The sequence below is a fragment of the Nothobranchius furzeri genome, chromosome 19, assembly GCF_043380555.1.
Source record: "Nothobranchius furzeri strain GRZ-AD chromosome 19, NfurGRZ-RIMD1, whole genome shotgun sequence".
Taxonomy (NCBI): domain Eukaryota; kingdom Metazoa; phylum Chordata; class Actinopteri; order Cyprinodontiformes; family Nothobranchiidae; genus Nothobranchius; species Nothobranchius furzeri.
In genome coordinates this window covers 8,727,080-8,751,357 of record NC_091759.1, presented here as the reverse complement: position 1 = coordinate 8,751,357, position 24,278 = coordinate 8,727,080, and the positions used below count along the sequence as shown (strand labels likewise).

The 24,278-nt window shown below is 44.3% G+C and overlaps 1 protein-coding gene across 2 annotated transcripts in view; it reads right to left on the bottom strand.

The window, feature by feature from the left end:
- Positions 1 to 14,397: 14,397 nt before the first annotated feature.
- The window catches only part of med30 (mediator complex subunit 30), a 101,220-nt gene continuing 91,339 nt past the window's right edge, over positions 14,398 to 24,278 (bottom strand). For both annotated transcript variants that reach the window (XM_070547606.1, XM_015973494.3), the window contains exon 5: positions 14,398 to 14,996. In XM_070547606.1, the coding sequence (XP_070403707.1) occupies positions 14,901 to 14,996 (96 nt within the window). In that variant the 3' untranslated portion in view covers positions 14,398 to 14,900. The remainder of the gene's footprint in view (positions 14,997 to 24,278) is intronic.

The window sequence follows — 24,278 nt, the reverse complement described above, 5'->3', positions numbered from 1 at the left end:
AGCGAACCTTTTAATGCTCCTTGAGCGTGACATGTTTGTGAAAAACAATGTGAGTGCTTGTGACGTGTGTTGTGAGCCGGCACCACCGGCTGCACGTCCTGGCCCCACCCTGGACCGCTCGGGAACTCTGCCGGAGGGGTTCCGTGAGGGGGGGGGGAGAAAGCACCATGGCAACATCGAACAGGAGGAGCTGGCGAACGGGGAACCGCCAGCTGCAGCGTCGGGAGGGAAGAACTCCGACAGGCTGCCCACTTCTTCCTCCTCACCTGCTGACCGCCGTGTCTGGTGGATTGTCCCGGCGGCGGAGCAGCTTGGTTGCCGGATCGCTGAGGCCAAACTGGTCGAGGCTCTGAGCCCGAAGGAGCTGGTTGGACAGCTTGAGGCTTCGGGCGCTTTGGGATCCGGAACTGAGGCTGGGCTCGGGCAGCTGCCTGAGGCAGGTTCGGCCGAGCCGGCAGCGCCGGTGAGGGTTTACGGGGAAGGCAGAGATGAAGGGCTTCATCCTCTTTCTTTTTGGCCGCACACCGTTGCTGCATTGATGCCAGGGCAGAGCCAAAAATGCCTTCAGGCACGATTGGCATGTCCAAAATGTCCTCCTTCTCTCTCTCAGAGAGGTTGGTGAGGTTCAGCCATCGTGCACGTTCTTGAAGCACCATCATGCCCATAGCTTTAGCCGTAGCATGGACCGCACAGCGCTGCACACGCAGGCAGATGTCGGTCAGTACGGTGATTTCCTCCCACACCTCCGGGTCCGGCTTCGTATTCATGTCCTCACAGAGCTCGGCTTGGTACGCCGAGAGCATGGAGGAGACATTCAAAGCTCGGACCGAGATGGCGGCAGCCTTGTACGCCCTCTCGTTCAGCGCCGACTGGAAGCGGTCCGCCTTCGCAGGGAGAGCGAGAGGCCTGGAGGAAGTCGCCGAGAGCCGTGGGTGCAGGTGGGCTGCAACCAGCGGTTCCATCGGCGGCATGCAAAGCATGCCAGCCTTCTCCATCCCTTCGAAGTCCAGCGAGGAGGCTCCTTGGACAGGAGACCTGGAGCTGAACGGGTGTTTGTCCCAGGAGGACCTCACTTCTTGGAGTAGCTCCGGGAAGGCGGGAAGGAGGGGCTTTGCCGCCCTCGTGGCCTGAGGCAGCTTCTTTCCCTCGTAGCGGGATCTGACAGCCTCAGTGACCACGGTGGGCCAAGGGATGTTGAGCCTGGTCGCAGCGCGTCGGCAGACTGACTGCATGTCCAGGTGGGCGGCCGGAGAAGCCGCTCCATCCCTGGGAGAGGACGGAAAGCTAGGCATGGAGGCCTGAGCGATGGGGAGAAAGACGTCGTCCTCCTCGTCCTCCTCTGAAATGAGGAGTTCCGAGGTGTCCTCGTCGTCTCCGTAGTCCAACTCCAACACGTCCTCGGCGGAGTAGCTCGGACCAGCCAGTTCGAGCTGTGAGCCCCAGCTGAGTTCGGCACACGGTTCCGGCTCCGGGAGGACATGTTCGCTGGCGTCCCCAGGCGGTGGCCCAGAGGCCGGCAGGCAAGGGTCCTTCCCCGACAGGCTAGCTTGGCGCGCTAGCCGCCGGCGAAGGCTCTTCAGGGTGAAGCAAGCGCAGCTCTCACATGATCCGGGGACTTCCAATGCCAGCTGGGCGTTTTCCAGCCCGAGGCAGCTCGAGCAGACCCTGTGCGGGTCTTTGCTTAAGATTTTGTTCCCACAGGTACAGAGGCGAGCTCCTGCGCCGTCGACTCCTCTGGTGGGAGGAGCGGCTTCCATGTTGGCTAACTGGTGTGTTAGCATAGAACGAACAGATGCACTGGAGTGTGAAGCTGCTCGTTATGCCCCGAGCCTATGGTGAAGGTCAGGACAGAAGGACGGTATGTTAACGTTCGGCGACGGAGAGAATATTAGAAGGCTCCGTCTGTGAACAGTTGAGCTAACTTACCTCAGAGATAAGCGACCACCGAAGCGAGAAGAGGTGATTGAATAGTGCGTGCGTGGGGACGCTTGCTACTTATAGTAGCAGGGGGACGCGTACGTCACGGTCACTGACCAATCTGGATTGGCGTATTGAGATAAGTGCTTATGAGGAATCCGCGGAGGGGCGTATCCCATAGTGAGACATCGAAACGAATGTTAAGAAAGAGAAACGCTTCCGTCAATCCGTGCGTGTCTGTCCTTTGCGGAGCTGACGGAGAAGCATAAACCAGGCTTTAGTCCAACAATATCTGGCGGTTAAGCTTTTTGTTTGGACGAAAACAGTAAGAAAACTCCTAAAACATGCTGGATGGCAGCCTTCGAGGCCCTGCTCTAAGAGGTGCGTCCTGGCAGGAATCTGGCGATGTGGTATACATCCAAATACAAGAGAGGTGACACAATATGTTGATACTAGAATTCTGACGATTTTTTCTATTTTCAAGATTGAATTTACGAACTCTTGTTCCATCAGAAAGAAGGTGGTAGAAACTGCTGCCACCTAGCAGTCAGAGTGTGAATTGCACCACACAAAATAAATACAGAAAAGGTTTGTATGTGGCTTCCTAAATTGATACACAGCTTTTTAAATATTTTGGTACACGAAATGTTGATTATTCCTTACATTTCTGGACTCTAACTTTAGTTTCAACATCTATTTTGCATTGTGAGGGTTACCAGGCAACAGAACATCTGAAGGCTAGATCACCCACATTTACATCTGCTCACTTAACGGTCGAAGAAGACAAAGACTTACGCGGACTGGGTAGAATGGGTCCTTATAAGAACGCAACCCTTGACTTTGAACACAGACTTAGTTTCACATGTGTGAGAAATGTGAGACTACGAACTTTTAAGAGAAGCTGGTGAAAAACCGTGACAAGAACATTGTGCCATTTCACCACTTGACCCCTCGTGGACAAACCAAATGTAAAACTAGCCATAGAAGCGTCTCCAACAGTGTTGAGGTACGGACCTGAAGCACGCAGAACGTGTTGAGAATCAACAGTAATCAACCATGATGTGGTAAAACACTGGTAATAGAAAGGAGCAATTATGGTTCTCTCAATAAGAGCTTTAATAAACCCAGTAAAAAGATGTTTTTATGTAACGGTGACACTGCTGAAACGTCCTCCACAAGGACCGATGATGTGCTACACGCTCTTTCCCTTTTCATCATCTGTGAGGAGTATGCATGGACAAGTGCCGAGCCCCTGACCCCTGGCTGGGCTGAATGAGAACGCTCTGTTTGTACAGTAATAATAGTCCTTCAGCACAGCGTCACCCTCTGAGATATAATAACCACCTCTGTGTTGGACCGCTGAGAAGGGCTTTATTAGTCACCTCTCTGAACATTGATTTTTTTCTGCTCTGCTGAAAGCCTTCTCGTGGCTCTAAACGCTGCATCTGTCCTTCTGCGTCTCCCTGCGGACAACAGCTTCATAACACATCCCAGCTCCGAACCAACTCTGTTCTGAATTATTAAACAACCCGTATCAAACACAGACACCCTCACGTAGCACGTGTGCACAGATTCAAGCTCACATTTCAAGTTGAAGCCAGCAGCTCCTTCATGAATCCTTCCTTTACATTTTATTTCTGATCTGTGTTTTTTTTAAGTAAAAACAAAAACCTCCAGCAGAGGCCGAGAGCTCTACATAGCTGTACTGATTTTTCTTTTAGAGGAACAGAACTCGCACCAAGCTCCTTACAATTGCAGGAAAGCACTTCAGATCAGAAAAAGGAAACTCAGGAGAGACAGATATTAGAATTAGAGAATTTATTTTTAGGGCAGGTTTAAATGATTTCCTTTCTGATCATCTTTGGACGTAACCTAGGACACGCTCGCCGAGGAGATGTTTATTGATGAGTTTGGGAGAATTTCTTTGATGATGTTTGTTCAGAACTCAAAATTTAATAAAAGGTCTTTAATCTCTGCAAGTTCCCAGCTGCACAGAAACTCTGTGTTCTAACAGAATATTGATGCATTTCTGCACAATCCTCACTACTCTGAAAGAAATGAGAAAAGGTTTATTCTAAAATTATCTGGGGTTTTAATCATCAATAAATGGTAAATGGCCTGTATTTGATATAGCACCTTCTAGAGTCCTGGAACCCCCCAAGGCACTTTACAACACAATCAGTCATTCACCCATTCACACACACATTCACACACTGGTGGGGATGAGCTACGATGTAGCCACAGCTGTCCTGGGGTGCACTGACAGAGGCGAGGCTGCCGAGCACTGGCGCCACCGGTCCCTCCGACCACCACCAGCAGGCAACGTGGGTTAAGTGTCTTGCCCAAGGACACAACGACAGCGGGGCTCGAACCTGCAACCTTCCGATTACAGGGCGAGCACTTAACTCCTGTGCCACCGTCACCCCACATCATCAATAGATAATGGAAAAGCTGTTTTAGCTTTAGCAATCCTTTCTCCGGGGTTCCGTAGGAAGCATCAATAATAAAAGTTCAAAGGTCGTTTCAGGCCAACAGTAGAAATACGTTATGAATACATTTCCCTCCACATGTGCAACTCAGACTGATGAAACTCAAGTTAGACGCCTTTAACGACCAAAAGTACCAGTCGAACTTGCTTTCTTATCCATTAACTCACCACGTCTAAGATTATCAGAAATTTATTTAAAAAAAAATTGTAACTCCACAGCAACGATCTACAACCACATGTGGCTTTTTAGCCCCTCTGAAATGGCTCCTAAAAACCTGAGTAGGGTTTAATTTAACCTTAGAGAAGGTGTTGCCTTTTTCTTGTTCAAATGGACATTCATGATTTATATTTCCCCTAAGTCGTTGGCTGTAACGCCATTTTCAAAACTCTTTATAAATAAAGGTGGTAAGGGTAAGTTCCTCCCCTGGCCTCTACAGAAATATTAATCATTTACAGAATCCACAAGCGGGACCTGTCAGCAAACATTCGCCCCAGTTCCCAGCGTGCACTATGGTGAGATGCACAATAGGGAGTCTAAGTCACGCCCATCTACTTCCGGACCATGGGTTCCTGGAGGAGCGAAAAATGAATGCAAGTCAATGGGGCTAAAGGCTACTTTCTCGTTCCGCTTGTTATGTGGAATGGATTGCACATATGATGTCCATAAATTTTAAAGAAGCTTTTTGATACCAAGAATGCACTTATTTTCGAACGAGGGAAACCATCACCTTCATTGAATCAGACAAGGAGAAAACAGAAGGAGAATGGCTGTAAGATCAGCAAACATCAAATCCTTCACACAGGAGGAAAGAACCACCATAAATCTGGTCATTAGGTAAGTAGCAGCTACGCTAGGGGAGAGGAGATTATGTGGTAACGTCACATATGCGACGTGCCAATGTAGTCATGCTAATTATGAACTTTTACAAGCTGATAAATCTCAATGTACATGACCGGCATGGCCGAAACACCCATCATTTATTTTCATTTAAATTGCAGTACAACATATGTGCGATCCAGGGTCTAAGGCAAAGCGGATTAGAAAATTGCTCTTTTAGCCCCATTGACTTGTATTCATTTTTTTGTTCTTCTGGAGACCCATGAGCCAACCGGAAAAGCATCATGGGTTCCTGGAAGACCGAAAAAATGAATGCAAGTCAATGGGGCTAAAAACGCTCTTTTCTAATTCCGCTTGTTTTGTGCCACGGATTTCACATATGATGTCCCTGAATTTTAAAAATGCATTTTGATACCAAGAATGCACTTATTTTTGAACGGGGAGAATGATATTTGAGGTTTTGTGTGAAAATAAGTCCAGGACTACAAATGTGCTTCACGAAAGTTACGTCATGGAACCAGACACGGAGAAAACTGAGGGAAAATGGCGGTAAGTTCAGCAAACTTCCCACAGGAGGAAAGAACCACCATAAATCTGATCATTTGGTAAGTAGCAGCTACGCTAGGGGAGAGGAGATTATGTGGTGACGTCACATATGCAGCGTGCCGATTTCTAGTTTGTGGTCATGCTAATTACGAACATTTACAAGCTAATAAATCTCAAAGTACATGACTGGCATGGTCAATAGTTTTCATTTAAATTGCAGTACAACATAAGTGTGATCCAGGGAGTAAGGCTAAGCGGATTAGAAAATAGCGTTTTTAGCTCTGTTGACCTGCATTCATGTTTTCGTTCTTCTGGGGATCCATGATGCGGAAGTGACTTAGGTGCCCTATAAGCTTAGCACACCAACCTAGCTTGAACGCTAACTCGACCTGAACTGGATTAAGGTCAGTTTGTAAACTTCAAGCTAACTGTGGAAGAGGAGGGAGGGGAACAGAAAGAGATTTATCTGTTGTCTATAGGAAATAAGTGATAAGCACAGCATTCAAATATGCTACATCGGAGTGGTTCTCCTCTTATCTGTCTGACCGTCCTTCTTTGTGGCCGTCTCCAAGTTTAGGTCCTCCACCACCTCCCTTACACATGGTGTCCCACAAGGTTCTATGCTGGGGCCTCTACTCTTCCTCCTCTATCTGCTTCCTCTTCAGCACATCCTGAGCTCCTTTAAATGGATCTCCTACCATCCTGACGCAGATGACATCCAACTGTACATCTCCTTTAAGCCCCATGAGATGTCTAAGCTGCAGCTGTTACACACCTGCTTAGACTTTATTAAAACCTGGATGGCTGGGAACTTTCTACAGCTGAATGAAGATGAGACTGAGATCGTCATCTGTGCCCCAGACAAGCTGGCTCCCAAAGTCAGAGACTCTCTTGGTCAGCTTGCTTCTCACACCAGGCCTTCCGTCAGGAATCTTGGCGTGACCTTTGACCCAGCTCTCACCCTGGATTCTCATGTCAGTTCTCTTGTTCGCTCTTCCTTCTTCCATCTCAGGAACAATGCTAAGCTGAGTCCCATTCTGTCCCGCTCTGAACTTGAGACAGTTCTCCACACCTTCATCTCCTCACGCTTAGACTAGTGTAACTCTCTTTTCACGTGTCTGAGCAGAACCTCCCTGAACCGTCTACAGGTGGTTCAGAATGCCTGTGCTCGGCTTCTGACCAAGTCCTCCAAACACACCCACATCACCCCGCTTCTCCTCCAGCTTCACTGGCTGACAGTTAACTTCAGGGTTTGTTTTAAGATCCTGGTTCTGGTCTATAGGGCCTTACATGGACAAGCACCATCTTACATTGGTGATCTTCTCAGTCCCTACACCCCCAGCAGGTCCCTGAGGTCCAGTGATCAAAGCCTACTGGTTGTGCAACGCACCAGGCTAAAGACCAAAGGTGACAGATCATTTGCTGCTGTGGCCCCCAGACTCTGGAACTCTCTCCCCCTGAGCCTGAGATCAGTGGACTCAGTGGTCTCCTTTAAAAAGCAGCTGAAGACTCACTTGTTCAAGATGGCTTTTGCGTGACCTTCATCACCACCCTCTCATTCTGTTCTTATTCTGCAGGAAATAGGAGTAGAAGACCATTTTCACGTTCAGCCTGAATGTTAAACTCAAAGAAACTGAAAAACAACAAGAAAAAAACGGTTGTTTAAATAAATTGTCTTACTTTTAAGTTCTGTAGATTTTGTAGCTTAAAATAAAACTCATCCAATTGCAAATGTTGCAGGCCCCGTTCTACCGGGAAAGAAACCCTAGACAAACATCCTCTTAAGTGCCCCAGAGGTATCTGAAACCTGTCTTAAAGTGTGGGAAGGATAAAACTAACTCTTTTCGGGAGTTGGCAAAGAAACTATAAATAAAATTTTGTTAAAATGCAAACAAATCTACATAAATAAGACACTTTAAAATTAAATGTGCCAACAACATTTGCATAACTGTCACAACCTGTTTGTAATGACGCCACATGTCCCTCTTGGCCTGGCTAGAGTACGTGTCATAAATTTGAGCCAATTCCAAATGAACATTTGCATATTTTCTTATACTTTGTTTCTGTCTCTAAAGAGCTCTGAGTCAAATATTTGGTTCATCTCTCATGAGTTACGGAGTTAATTAAGGAAAAAAAATGATAAGTGGAATTCAAAAGAAGAGCTGAGAGAACTAAACATTACCTAAATCCAATTAAAATGTTTAGTATAGATCTGACATCATCTTTGGATGATTCAATCAAAGATCTGATTGAAAATAAACTGTTTTCCAGGACTCTTAAATGCATTTATTAGTTTTTCTCCCAGTTTGGTTTAGAACATGCACAATAGAGACTGTAATCAGATGACCTGAAGGTCAAAAGGTGATATAGAGTAAGGACTTAACAATACACCTACACTCATCTCACATCCCTACCCTCACCTATGATCACGGGCTTTGGGTAGTACCCGAAAGAACGTGATAGCAGATACAAATGGCCGAATAGAGTTTCTCCGCAGGGTGCCTGGGCTCTGACTCAGAGATAGGGTGAGAAGCTTGGTGCTCAGAGTAGACCCACTGTTCCTCCACATCAAGAAAAGCCAGTTGAGGTGACATCCATTTAGGATGCCTCCTGGACGCCTCCCTGGTGAGATTGTACAGGACGCGCTGGAGGGACTATGTTTCTCAGCTGGCTAGGGAACGCCTTGGGATTCCCCCGGAGGAGCTGGCCCAAGTGTCTGGGGAGAGGGAAGTCTTATGGGCTCGACACACGGGAGGCGACATCGCCTCTCCTCCATTCATTTTCTATAAGACATGCGCGACAAAGCGATAATCGCGGGTCTCCCTCCTACCAAGCGAAACGCGAAAAACGTGCGTGTGAAATTTTGCGCTCGTGCACGTGTCGTACACAGGCGACCCAGCGACGCGATCCCAGAAAGTTGAAACATTTTCAACTTTTCATCGCTGTCGCTCGGACGAGGACCAATCAACGGAGGTTTCATTCACTGACCAATGAGCGGACAGGATGCTCCGTACACCTCCGAGCAAACATGAAGGAGAAGTTGATAATTATTGTTTTAAATAGTAAAATCAGAAGTAAGATTTCACATAACTCTAGCAGCACCTTGTGAAACATCATATCTACCGCTTTATTAACTCTGAACCGCTTAAATAACCTTAATTCCCTCCAACCTGACACAGCCAAACAAAACAACGGAAGTTTCGATTTCGCCATGGAACAGAACGCGTAGACGGCTTTGCCGCTGGCCGCTGCCACGGATCGCCTCCCGTGTGTCAGGTAATAAAAACAACAGTGACAAATTTCGCTGATCGCTGATCACCTCCCATGTGTCAAGCCAATTAGGGTTTAGGCTACAGCCCCCGACAGCCGATTCCGGTCTACATGTTACGATTTAACGCCGTTTGCTGTCAGCTTTGTTAGATCATGAGAAAGATCATCAAATTAGCATATGAAGCTTATATCATGTATAAATATCCAGGATATTTATACATGATATAAGTTCATACACCAACTGGCTGGGTCTATATTTAATCCAAAGATTAATATTTAATTTAAGAAATTTTATTAATAGCAAAAGTTATTTATTAAACCAGAAGACTTAATGGAATCTTTGCTTGTTCAATAACCAAATATACACCATTCTGTGTTTAATTTCAAAGAAGAGTCAGGTTTAAAAAGTTAAGAATTTATTACTAACAATTTATAAATGACAATTTATAAATGATAATTTATAACAGCTTTGATATTAAAACTTGGTATTAAAAGCAACCTGTGTCTGAATGGAAACTAAATTGAAATGCGTGTGTTTGGATGCGTGGATGGAATCTCAGAAGGTTCCTATCAGAGAGAGAAACGCATTCTGGGTGGAAGAGTTGTTTTGCAGCTAACCAAGTTGTTTCTTAGAGAGAACTGCATCGGACGCCGATCAGACGACACTCTGTGTGGATCCGGCGGTCAAATGGAGGATGTTGTCAGCCTCTGGGTACTCGGTCCGGTAGGGGAGACCCAAGTGGTACCGACTATCTGGTCCAAGAGTTGTCGCAGGGTACACAGGTGTTGAGCTTGCATCTGGCTTAACTCTGAAGGAGTTTTGCGCCAGCTGGTGCAGGTGGTGTTTATTCGGAGCGATTCTATCGGCTTGACAGAACAGCTAAGGGGGAGGCTTTGGGCGGCTGACCCTTATCCTCTGGGGCTCTCGTGCCACAGAGAGCTTTTGTTGGCTCAGAACTGAACTTGAACTGAGGAGTTTTTGGTTTTATTAAAACTCAGGACACGCCCTCTCAGAGATAGAAAGCTTTGGTTATGGAGCAAGGACACGTGAGGTGCAGTTACCTTTACCCTGATTCAGTCCCCTGCATGGTGTGTACAAGTGAACATGACCTTCCATAGTAATTATTATGAACCAAAGAATAATAAGTCATTTCAGTAATTAAATAAATTTATAATTGTTTTTTTTTTGGTGACTTGTACCATTTTGTTTGTTTTAATGTAGGTTTTGTGTTAGATTTAGTAAACAAGTAAAACTTACTTGTATAAAGGGGTAGGGACATATAAGTTCCCACTTCAGCCTACTCCTTTTCAAACAGAGAAGAAGGGATGATGATATGTATTTTTTCTGTTTGTGGTATTTTAAAAAAAATTATGTATGTTTTCTTTGTTTGAAATAAACTAAACTATATAATGAACCATGATGAGTATTTATGAACCTTGTAATAAACAGCTAAAAGAGTTTATTAAAAATGATTGTTTTAAATCTTGAAGTGTCCTTCATCTTGGGATGGAACAGCAGACAGATAAAAGGCAGTCAGATTAAAGATGGTTTCAGCAGACTTTACGTCTCCTGTGATGGATAATCTGTGGACAGAATTTCAGCCAGGGCAGCGTGACCTAGCTGGGGAAGTGTGACCTTTGGGTCACAAATGAGGCCATTCATGTCGCTACACCGGATAAGCAGAAGAAAATGGACGGATGAGTTTAACAATATTTCCACAGTTTTTAGTCTGAATTCTGCACTAAAATCTCTATTTTTGTTTTGTTGTCTGAGTCTCAGTGTTTATGAAGACATCTCGGTTGGAAATAAAACTTTTATTCTGAAGGAATTCTTCCTGAACAATAGCTTGTCTGTTCTATGCGCCACTGAATCATGGTTAACCCCTGGAGATTCAGCTGCTATTGTTGAAATGTTACCTCCTGGATGCTCCTTCATTAACATTCCAAGAGCACAGCGCCGGGGCGGAGGTCTATTGACTATATTCAAATCAGATCTTGTCTGCACACCGATTACCCATCAATCAACTCCATTGTCTTTTGAATTAAGTTTGTTTGAATTGGGACGTTCCCCTCCATTGTTATGTGCACTCATTTACCGTCCACCACCCTATAACAAGGATTTTCTTAATGAATTTGCAAACTTCCTGGCAGACGTCTCCTGCAGATATGGAAAAATACTCTTGCTGGGTGATTTTAATATTCATGTCTGCTGTCCTGACAAACCTTTGGTAAAGGATTTCTTAGATCTTATTGACTCATTTAGCATGTCCCAACGTGTTAATGGACCCACTCATGGTCATACACACACACTAGACCTGATTTTTTGTCATGGGCTGCAAATTAGTGATCTTGGCATTCTACCTGCAACTTTTTCTGATCACTCACCAGTTGTGTTTAATATGAACTTAGACTCTGCCTCTCGTGTTGAGTGTTTCCGTCCCAGCTTCTCTCGAACAATCGGACCCAATACTGCTGCACATTTTGCTGCTATTCTTGCTTTGAATTCAGCTCCATTTCAATCTACTGATGAATTTACTGTTGTTGAGGGATTACTTCATGCGCTTGATTCATCCTGTCTGGCTGCTTTGGATATTGTCGCTCCATTAAAATCAAGGCGAAATACATCCCGACCTGACCCATGGCTGAACGAGCAAACTCGTTCCATGAGACAACATGCCAGAAGACTGGAACGTAAATGGATAAAAGACAGGCTTACTGTATCCTTTGAATCCATGAGAGAGGCGTGGTCTCAGTACCAAAGAGCAGTCAGAGGCGCAAGAAATCGATTTTTTGCAAGCATCGTAACGGCTAATTCTAATAATCAAGGTGTGTTATATAAAACTATGAATGCAGTGCTTTCACCAGTTACAAAACTATTTTCCTCTGCGTCTGCTGACTTGTGTAACCAAATCCTGCAGTTTTTCTTAAATAAGATTAGTGTAATCAGAGCTCAGATTCACCAAACCAACCATGTTCCTGATTCAGTCATTCCCCCTCATGTGCAACTTCAAAGCTTTCAGCCCATCTCTCTGCCCTATCTAGAAAAAACTGTTGCTGCCATGAAACCGTCTGGCTCCCCAGAAGATGTTATCCCACCTCGTCTCCTGAAAGAGGTTTTTCCTTTCATTAGCCATAATGTGCTAGACATCTTAAATAGTAGCTTGACATTGGCTGAAGTTCCTTCTGCCTTTAAACACGCCGTTCTTCAGCCAATCTTGAAAAAACCTGGTCTCGACCCCACTGATTACTCTAATCTCCGACCAATTTCCAAATTACCGTTTTTATCTAAGGTCCTTGAGAAAATAGTGTATGAACAGATGCTGACACATCTAAATGACAATCAGGTAATGGACATTTTTCAGTCTGGTTTCAGAAAACAGCACAGCACTGAAACTGCTCATGTTCGGGTGTTTAATGACATTTTTCTCGCTTTAGATTCAGGTTTCCATGTGGTTCTGCTACTTTTGGATCTATCAGCAGCATTTGACACGATCGATCATAACATCTTGATCACCAGACTTCAGACTTGGGCTGGCATTTCTGGTTCAGCCCTAGATTGGTTCAGGTCATACTTTTATAACAGGTCCGCTAGAGTCATGTTGGATGGCTGTTCATCCGAGTCACAACCACTCCGTTGGGGTGTCCCACAAGGTTCAATACTCGGCCCGTTACTATTTAACCTCTATATACTGCCCTTAGGAGCCATTTTCAGAAGGCACGCTGTCTCATACCATCTTTACGCTGATGACTGTCAGATCTACTTTTCATTCAAGCCAACTCAATCAATGCAAGTTCTGTCTGATTGTATCGATAATGTTAAGCTTTGGCTTGCTGATAACTTCCTCCATCTGAATGACTCCAAAACAGAAGTAATCGTTTTTAATCCTCACAGCATCCCGGCTACTCATCAACCTGACCTCAACTATCTCTCACCTAATGTCTCCACTGTAATTTCCAACCTTGGAGTTAAAATAGACCAGGCTCTGAAGATGGATGCTCAGGTCAATAACACAGTTAAATCATGTTTTTACCACCTCAGGCGTATCTCTAAACTTAAGCACATCCTGAGTGTCCGTCTTCTCAAATCAGTAGTCCACACTTTCATCACTTCACGGCTGGATTACTCCAACTCCTGCTTATACGGCATCAGTAAAGCAGCTCAATCTAGACTTCAGCTAGTCCAGAATTCAGCAGCTAGGTTCCTGACTGGAGTTGACAGAAGACAGCACATTACACCAATTCTAAAATCTCTCCACTGGTTGCCCGTTCATCTCAGGATCAATTTCAAAATCATGCTGCTCACTTATAAATCCCTGAACAGTCAAGCTCCTCCATATCTGTGTCAACTCGTCCATTACTACAATCTGCCTCGTGCTCTCAGGTCTGAGGATAAGCTCCTCCTAGCTCTTCCAAACGCACGTCTGAAAAGCCGTGGAGAAAGGGCTTTCTCTGTCTGTGCTCCCAAGCTGTGGAATGCATTACCACTACTAGTGAGGCAAGCACCAACAATTAGCATTTTTAAATCTCGCATGAAAACTCACTACTTCAACCTTGCATATAATACATAATCATGGACCACTTTCGACATCTGCATTCTTTCTACAATAGAATGCACAATAATTAACATCTGTATTACTGTGGTTCTTTCATATGTTTTTATCTGTTGTTTCACATTCCTTTGTGTTTTTAGTGTTTTACGACTGTTAGTTCGAGTATTTTCTTGTTTTCATTTTTTCTTATAAACTATGCTTTAAATGTCATTCTGAACGTGTTAATTAACTGTAATCTTTTAATGTACAGCGCCTTGTCTGGTTGTAATGCCATGTTGAATGCGCTTTATAAATAAAATGGTATGGTATGGTATGGTATCTCCAGCGAACCCTTTCCTGGAGCTGGAAGCAGTTCACATCAACATTTCGAACAGATCCAGGCAGCGCAGCTGAGGAATCAACTGAAATAATATTTGCATGTCTTCAGCTCGTATCCGTGTTTGCAGAACCATCAGTTTGTGCGCATAACAAATAAAAAAGAAGCAACAATCTGTCACCTTTTTTAACTTTACACTGATTTACTGGTCAAACAGAAACAAACAGCTGATTGGTGAATGGAGCTGAAATTGTCGCCAATATGAAATCAATATTATTTTTGAATGAGTTGGTTAAAATCCCTTATAATAAAACTAAAAACATTTACAATTTCTCATGAACATCTATATCTTTTAGGTTCAGGCCTGAACATTCGCTTCAATACCCTAGAGCGTGATTTTAGTTCCGGGTGACGTAGCTGTAGTTAAATAGGCAACACAAACACCGTTAACACCCAAAAAACACTCGATTGCCCTTTTAAAATCACAAAAAGTTTATATTTCAGCAGGAAATTTTACAGGAAGTTGTAACGGCACTCAGCTCTGCATGAAGTCATAAACAATTGAAATAATTTAAATGACAACAAGCATGTGGCAGACGTGTATTTTGATAATATAGTCTTCATTTCTTTATTAAACTAGTACCTATAAATAGATGAAATATATCAAGCTTTCCGATTATTAGCAGTTGTAATGCCGATTAGTGAGATGGACAGAATAGTTTCTGCCCTCTCTTCTGTCCAGCCCTTCAGACTTATTTCTAACTCCTACGTTCTTCTAGAAGCAAACATTTGAGTAAAGTGCAGCCTCAGCCAGCAGTTAACAGCCTCTCTTCCTGTCCTTCATCTGTGTGTGTGTGTGTGTAAGTGTGTGTGTGTGTGTGTGTGTGTGTGTGTGTGTGTGTGTGGGTGAGTGTGTGTGGGTGTGGGTGTGTGTGTGTGTGTGGGGGTGTGTGTGGGTGTGTGTGTGTGTGTGGCTCAGCTCCTGACAGCCAGCATGGAGTTGATCTCCCAGATGAGGTTCCGGAGTTGGTCCATGATCTGCTTCAGCTGCTGGTTCTTCTGCTTCAACATCTGCAGAAACAAAACAGGAGAAAACCGATTCAGAGTTCAGCTCTGAAATATTATATGAATAAAAATAACGTAGGTTTTTGCTTTTGTTGATGAAACATCCCAGAATAAAAGTGCTCTCAAGCTCTTGTTCAATTTTTTTTTATTGCAGGAGTGCAGCATAACCTAAAGTGCTGCTCGAGTCATCTGTGTGCTTTAATGTCGCAGGGTTGGAAACAATCGCTGTGATTTTCTCCCCCAGTCTTTACTCAGCAGCTGAAGGAGAATCAGGCTGATTTAACTGGATTGTCTCAGGTTTTTGATCTTTTCCAGATAAAACCACCGACTCCAACCTCCTCTGCTAATCGCCACACACACACACACACACACACACACACACACACGTCCTCCTTTAGGAACGTGCAGCATATCAGGGCTTGTCCTCTGAGTTCTGCACCACGATCTCCACGTCAACAGCTGCCGTGGACTCGAGTGCTTCCTTTACACACAAACTAATAACGGTTCTTTAGTGCTGCTGCAGCTGCGGACGCTGAACAATAGAATCCAGCACAGCTGCTGAGTTTTGGCTGCATTAAAAATACCCTCTACATTCGGAGGCTTGGGCAGATTCAGCAGCAGCGGTACCTCACAGAGACACGCTCAGCTGCTTCTCCTCTCACAGGGAATGCATGGAGCTCCACGCAGGAGCTACAGTAGCTGCACTGCAGAGAAATCTATTAAGATTAAATCCATCTCGCTCTCAGTAACACTCCTTTAGCCATGACTAATTACCAGCCATTTCTGCGGCGCAGATAACACCTTGAGCGATCGATTTCACACCGCTCTCTTAATATCAGCTGTTTAGCTGATTGTCCTTGAAGATATTAGAGAGGAACGTTTGGAGGCCTTCCAGTCATTTTCTCAGGGGTTCTATAAATCCTGCAGCTCACTTGCTCTTTTCTTATTTCCATCTCACCAACTCTGATTCCGTGAGCGAGTATTATGGGATATGCCTCATTACTCTGACATGTAATTCCTGGAATAACCCACTCATTTCCCCAGTATTAATGAGATAATACCTCCTTTTATTTTCCCTTAAACAATCTGTAAACAAAGAACATGACACTCATCTTTGTAATGGCAGCAAAACCATTTAAACAAAGCGCTTTTTCATCTGGGTCCTTGAGGGAAAAACGGGCAGACTCTGCTCCACATCATCTCACTTCTGAATCGATACTCCGCCACAGAAATGAACTACGTGCTTTCTTTAAATCCAGACGTGAAATTGCAGATTTTTCACAGGAGAGATGAGAAACGGAGCAGCGAGGCTTCCACAGCGCGCTCATTATAAAAGCCTCCTTGGCAGATCTGGATGTATGAAAGCAGCTTTTATCACACAAATGATTCTGCAACCTCAGAAAAATATAATTCCATTCATAATCGCATAATTAGTGATTATAACTCTGATCCTCCACACCTATTATGTGATATTAAGGAAATAAAAGGGATTTACAGCAGAGAAAAGCAGACATCATGTCTGAATTTGGAGGTTTTTCCTCATCTTTGCCCCACAATTATATTTAGATGCCCTTTCTGATCGACAGCCAGAGTCTTCTGACATGCAGGGTGGTCGGTCAACAACTGCTGAACTGGGCCGGAGTCTCTGAGGAAGCCCTGCTGCAGAGACTAGAGACGACTCCAGAAAAAGCTGCTCATGTTCTGATGAAGCCAACAGGACCACATCTATAAAAAGCAGAGACTCAATCCTCAGGGCCCCAAAATGGATCCCCTTAACACTTTGGCTGCACCTACAAATGCTGTCTATAAAAGATATGAACAGAGTTTGTGACAAAGGGCAGCCTTGGCGGAGTCCAACTCTAACCGGAACCGAGCCCGACTTACTGCCGGCAATGCGGACTAAGTCCTTCTTGACCTTAACCCACATCATAATGTAACTAAATTATTTTCTTCAATGACAACAAAGAGAAAAAAGTCTGGATTCTGACTCATCTTTGAATCCCTGGTCTTAAAATCTAAACAAACCATAGCTAAAGATTTTGATCCTGCCATCCAACCACCTCCTCATCATGTCCCACTGTTGGTGCTGTGGAGACCAGCGTGTACTGACCTAATTATGAAGGGTACCAAGAGCCACACGACATGATTCTGCCACACTGGAGTAGGGCTGCTCAATTAATCAAATTTTAATCAAGATTACGATCTGAGTTTTGAACGATTATGAAAACAAAACAGGCCGGTTATTTGCTCCTCCCACTTGCGCTGCCCTGAGTTGCAAATGAAGCGCTCCTCCCACAGTGTTGCCAACTTAGCGACTTTGAAGCTATTTCCAACAGCGTTTCAGACCCCCTTCTTGACTTTTTAAATCTTAAAAGTACCTAGCGAACACCTCAGAAACATCTCTGGTAACCCTTAGCTACTTTCTGAATAACGGTCGTCGACGTTTCCTGCAGGTTAGCTAAACACTCCGCCTGCGCTCCGGACCGTTCTTCAGGACATTAGGAAAGGGAATGATGTAGTGATGTGTCGGTCGCTACAGAAACGGCTCTCGGAGCCGGCTTCTTGTTGGAGTAACCAGAGTGAGTGACACACACCGCACCTGCGGACTCCTGAGCCGCTAAAAACGGCTAAATGTGCGCGTGCGGCGTGCTAAACATACATGCAGCTTGCCCCCGATTGCTGTGAGACCGGGTTGGGGGGTGGGGGTGCAGCTGTGGTTGGGACAATTATTACATTAAATGATGGACTTGTAAATAAATAGTTTATAAATAAGGTAGAAATAACTTCCTCACGCTGATAAATAATAACTAATCTCTCAGAGGACACGGTGCTAGTGCACTCTCCTACAGCACCTTGACACGACTCAATAAATGTTATGCAACATTCTGTGAACATCAATTTATTTACATTTATTTGTTATAAATGCCACTGTATAATTCTTGCTGTCAGTATTTGCAAGATATTGGTATTTGGGTCTGTACTGGTTAGACTTACATGAGTTAAACCAAGGTCTATAGCCCTTGGGTCATAAACTATGAGCTATAAGTATATTGGTCTTTTTATACTGGGAATCAGGAGTTATTTTAGTGATCATCTTGTTTCTTATTTAATTTTGTCCTGATTGTGCCATGAGCAATTTTTTGACTGAATAAAAACAAATAAAATCAACATAAATTGAAAAATCGTCTTAAATAATCGAGATCTCAATTTCAGTCACAAAAATCGTGATTATTGTTTTTGCCATAATCGAGCAGCCCTACACTGGAGTACAGGTCTGATCCTGCAAAGAGAAATGTGACTGGTAGACGTTCACAAGCGTGCAAATTTTAAATAAAGCTGCAAAACCCATGCACACAAGTGTTGTCACTTAAGAGCTAATCAGGTGCCAGTCACAACCCTGAGACTGTAACACACCTGACGGCACTTGAAGCTCAAAACAAGAGTGAACGAGAGAATATTTCAGGAGATCCTGGCACATTTTTGAGGACTGCTAAACGCATGTTGTCGCGTGTGTGGCTCCTTCCGTGGATGCATGATTCTCTTAAGTTGTAGTAAAGGTGACTAAATAAAGCATCAATTGGTATAATTAGAGCGGAGACGTTAAAAATTTAAATGTTAACGTAAAGGAAAGAAAACTAAGTGTTTGAAAGCAAGTCCTGATGGACAGAGAAGCCTGTTGCCGTCTGAGTAAATAAAGCTCAGCCACTGCAGCTCCTGTTAGTGTTTTCTCACACCGGCGTACAGCTGTTTGCAGGTTCTTTATCCGAACACAATAACCTCACAACTCAACCATGGAACACCTCATGTTACGCTGCACAAAGGAAAGCAGCTCTTGTGCCAGAGCCAGGCTGTTCAGGTCCACTAAAAAGGATTTCTACAGAAAAAATATCCGATCAGGTTTTTTTTTTATCATCACTGGGGACAATGGAAAACATGTTTGTGTGCCTAAAAACGGTGTGAAAATTCTATTTAGCTGAATTAATTTAATGTACACAGGAAGAAAGGCAGAGAGTGAGGTCAGCTTTTCAGAAAGAGTGAGGCTGAAAACAGACAGGTTGAGTTGGACGTTAAAGATGCACCAAACAGCAAATCAGGTGGCGATTAGAGTCAACTGATATTCTGCTTAATGAGGGATTGGTCCATTTGAAACCATCCATCGTATTCTGCTTATCTGGGGTCGGGTCGTGCGGGAAGTAGCCTAAGCAGAGAGGCCCAGACTTCCCTCTCCTCAGACACTTGGGCCAGCTCCTCCAGGGGAATCCTAAGGCGTTCCCTGGCCAGCCGAGAAACATAGTCCCTCCAGCGTGTCTTGGGTTTTCCTTTAGGTCTCTTCCTGGTTGGACATGCCCAGAAAACCTCACCAGGGGAGGTATCCTAACCAAATGCCCAAACCACCTCAACTGGCTCCTCTTGATGTGACGAATCTACTCCGAGACCCTCCCGGATGGCTAAGCTTCCCACCCTATCTCCAAGGGAGAGCCCAGACACCCTGTGGAGAAAACTCCATTTGGCCGCTTGTTTCTGCGATCTCGTTCTTTCGGCCACTACCCAAAGCTCGTGACCAAGGTGAGGGTTGGAACATAAGAGCGGCTCGGCGCTCTCTTCACCACGACAAACCGGTACAACTATAGATGCAGCACCAATCCACGTATTAAGCTTGCACTCAGTTTTTTTCCCCGTTCTTGAACATGATCTTGAAATACTTGGATTTTAAAGAGATGATTCTCATCCCAGCTGCCTCACACTCAACTGCAAACCGCTCCAGCGAAAACTGGAGATAACGGTCTGAGGATGCCAACAGGACCACATCATCTGCAAAAAGCAGAGACCTGATCCTTAGGCCACCAAAACAGATCCCCTTAACACCTTGGCTACACCTAGAAATCCTGTTTATAATAGTTATGAATAGAATATGTGACAAAGGGCAGCCATGGCAGAGTCTAAGTTTCACTGGGATAGAGCCCGACTTACTGCCGACAATGTGGACCAAGCTTTGGCACCAATCACACAAGGACCTAACAGCCCATATCAGAGGATCTGGTACCCCAGGCTCTTGGCAGACCACCTGAAGGGCATGGAGGAATGCCTTCTCAACATCTACTAAACACACGTAAATTGATTAGGCCAACTCCCACATCCTCCAGGACACCCCTAATGATATAGAGCTGGTCCAGTGTTCCACAGCCAGGAACCATATTGTTCTTCCTGAATCTGAGGTTCAACTATCCAGTGGACCTTATGCTCCACATCCCCTGGATAGACCCATTTCAAAAGGGGGACCATAGAGTCCACAGGAAGGTCACACTCCTGAGTCTCCTATTTGAATCTCAAATTTGAAACTTTTGGTATTTTTGGTCTTTGAATGTAAAAAAAGGCAGAAAGCTTTTTAAAAATCCAACATTTTTCCTTGTCTGTGAACTCACTATTGCCATTCTCATTCATACTAACAGAAAACAAGAATTCACTTCCAGGATTATAATTTTCAAGTTAGTCAGAACATTTTCCCACAAAGTATTCCTTCTTAAAATCCACCAAAATCACTAACGCCAGGGCAGAGCTGTGGAAGAATCAGATCGTGCCATCCCTCAGACCGGTACATGTCTACGAGACAACTGTTCAGGTGTTATCTAAAACAGTGTTTTTCTCATCAATAAGAACTTTATTTAGCAAATAAACACTTTAATCAACATCTAACAAGAATAAAGAAGAAAACAGAGATATGCCGAAAAAAATAATGTAAGATAACCAATTGTGAGAAATTATTATATTTACAAACAGGGAGCAGAGATTTCCTCATTAGTTACTCTTCTTTTAAGGAAAATAAATTGTGTCCAGATCGTCGATCTGACATGAAGACAATAATTTTACTCCATCTCTTGTCTGGCTTTCTGTGATTTTCTTCCTCACCCTCCCTTCCTCCCCAACTCATCCAAATCAGATCAAAGAGGCCATCCTCGACAGAAGGGTGAAGAAGAAAATGAATTTTTCATTGAAAGCACCGCATTAAGATTCTGCCTCACAGAAACTTTGCCGCAAGAGCAGCTCTAACAACTGTATCTGTGTGCGTTATGTCAAGACAGATTTGGGCTCGGGCCACCAGAAGACATTCTCCGAGCTGAAATCAATTAGACACAAATACACTTGCACAATCGCATCGTGGTGGGCCCACTGGCATGAAATCGAAATCTGTAAACACTGTCAAATGTATGCCATTAAACATCAGTCTCTCTCCAGGCTTATTCAATCTGATAACTGCAATGTCTACTTTAATTAATTTGGACGCCATATTTCCACATTTAAGCTGACTGAAGAGTGTTTCAATTCTGTTATAGTATTAAAAGAATAAGTATTCATCTTGTTTTAATCATTTATCTGTGAGTAAAAACATCAAGACAATAGCGTGGATGAAATTACTTCAGTTAAAATATGAACAAGTAAAACAGGCAAAAGCAGAGTGAGGAGGAATACGACAAGAGGAGTTAGAAACGTGCTTTCACTCAGGATTCTTTGGCTAATCCGGCCTGTCGCTGGCAACTCAAATCACAGCTTAGACTCCAACGGATCTGACTGGGAATTACAAGTGTTAGTGTCTGAGAGGCAAGGCAAGGGATTAGAGGAGACCTTTGACCTTTAACAAGGTGCTAGGTTGTGTCTTCTGGCCAACAAAAAGGTTTCATTATTACAGAAGTCATTTAAATCTGCCTCATCTCATACAACAGACTTTACACTGATACACTGTGTCATTAAAACCAAACACTGCTTTAGATGGTCGTCAAAATGCTGGTTTAGGATCAGCAAACTGCACGTTTAACTATTCACCTAAATACTAATGCATCGATGCTTAATGAAGTAATTTTTGAAGTATTGAACAGCTGCTTGTGTCTCATTCTTGTGTGTACATTATGAATGGTTACACAAGCTAAAATTACTCTTACACATCTTATAAACCATCATTTATGGTTGATCTGTTTCTCTTGTACTATATGTAAGCCATCATGTTGATCCATCACTCATGGGGTCCTCTCATTATTGGTGCACCAGCACACGAGTCGACCCAAACGTGAAACAGCACTATGGTCCAAAAGCTGCTAATGACATTAAATCTGAGCTGGGCATTCAAGGCTACTGCCAGTGATGCTTACAACAGCATGAAAACATTTTATTTAGTGAGCTACTATCAGTGTTTAAATAATGTATACAAGATAATGCACAATTATTGTTAATAATGGCTCAAACACAGGTAGGAATGATAAATAAATGGTAACCAGTATGCTAATGTGAAAGAGGATTAGATTAGAGATGTACGATGTTACGTTTGTGCATCGACATTGCAATGTGCCTGTGTGCGATGGTCACGTCGTAGGTCCTGTTGGAAGCAAACAAACTCGGTGTGTTCTTGTGTAATGTTTAGAGTAATGGATTCAAAGCAATCCACCAATCACAATCACTCATATTCAGTTTGCTGAAGCAGACCATGAGGGGTTGGGTTTTGGGGTAAAACCCATGAGATATCGTTCTCAAATGTTTCATTGGCTTTTGATGCATCCATCAACAATATACTGCGTCGCAACTGGTTCAATCTATGTGTGAGAATAAAGAGCAGCACTTTTGACCTATCAACTCGCTGTGTAAGATTTTGCCTCTGAAGAGGGGGTAACCATTCACCTGTTGGGGTCAGGCAAGATGTTTATCAAAAGCTCACACATCAGGGTTAGTGCCGTCTAGATTTGAAGCTGATACAAGGAGACTAATGGACGTTATGATGAAATCTTTGAGAGGCATCTGAAGGAATTTTTAAAGGTTTTCTGCGGTATACCACGTTGGACTGTGGACATAAATATTCACTATTCTGTCAATGATACGAGGCTTCAAACGGTGAGATATTTCAAATCTTCAAATGGTTTGACAAAAGTGTTTACTGTGTTTGCAGTTATGACTTTATCAAGCTGCAAAATAATATAATTTAACAACCGCGGTATGTAAAACTCCAGCTGGTTAATTGTCAATAATAAGGCAGGAGTGCAGTATTCAATTCATCCGTTTAAAACTGTTGTAGATTATAATACCACAATATATAGCTTTGGTTCATTTCTGTTACAATTTACCATTTAAAACAAAAATTAAAAATACATGCTATTCATCTCATAGGGCAGGGTTAGTAAAAACCCACAATGTTAGATTTTTCCAGCAGTGCGCCACCTTATTTTACATCGATGCCAGATGTAAATGAACCAATTTATTTCAGACTCTGACTTTCAACCAAACATTTCCAAAATAGGGTGAACTACATAGTTTTTGAAGCAAATCCAGCCTTTACAGCTCAGCTTTTACCAGCTGAGAACACGAGGTCACATGGGTCATGGTGAAGTTACACCTGGACAGGTCAGCACATCACAGGGTCCCACACAGAGGTTAAACCCCGTTACCACTTATATCTAAGACCAATATACAGGTCCTTCTCAAAAAAATTGCAAATTGTCTTCGTCTTCGTCTTCCTCCGCTTATCCGGGTCCGGGTCGCGGGGGCAGCATCCCAATTAGGGAGCTCCAGGCCGTCCTCTCCCCGGCTTTGTCCACCAGCTCCTCCGGCAGGACCCCAAGGCGTTCCCGGACCAGATTGGAGATGTAACCTCTCCAACGTGTCCTGGGTCGACCCGGGGGCCTTCTGCCGGCAGGACATGCCCGAAACACCTCCCCGGGGAGGCGTCCAGGAGGCATCCTGACCAGATGCCCAAACCACCTCAACTGGCTCCTTTCGATCCGGAGGAGCAGCGGTTCTACTCCGAGTCCCTCCCGAATGTCCGAGCTCCTCACCCTATCTCTAAGGCTGAGCCCGGCCACCCTACGGAGGAAACTCATTTCGGCCGCTTGTATCCGCGATCTCGTTCTTTCGGTCATTACCCAAAGCTCATGACCATAGGTGAGGATTGGGACGTAGATCGACCGGTAAATCGAGAGCCTGGCTTTCTGGCTCAGCTCCCTCTTCCCCACGACAGATCGGCTCAGCGTCCGCATCACTGCAGACGCCGAACCAATCCGCCTGTCGATCTCCCGATCCCTCCTACCCTCACTCGTGAACAAGACCCCGAGATACTTAAACTCCTCCACTTGAGGTAGGACCTCTCCCCCGACCCGGAGGTGGCAAGCCACCCTTTTCCGGTCGAGAACCATGGTCTCAGATTTGGAGGTGCTGATCCTCATCCCAGCCGCTTCACATTCAGCCGCGAACCTACCCAGCAAGAGCTGAAGGTCAGAGCTGGATGAAGCTAGGAGGAGCACATCATCCGCA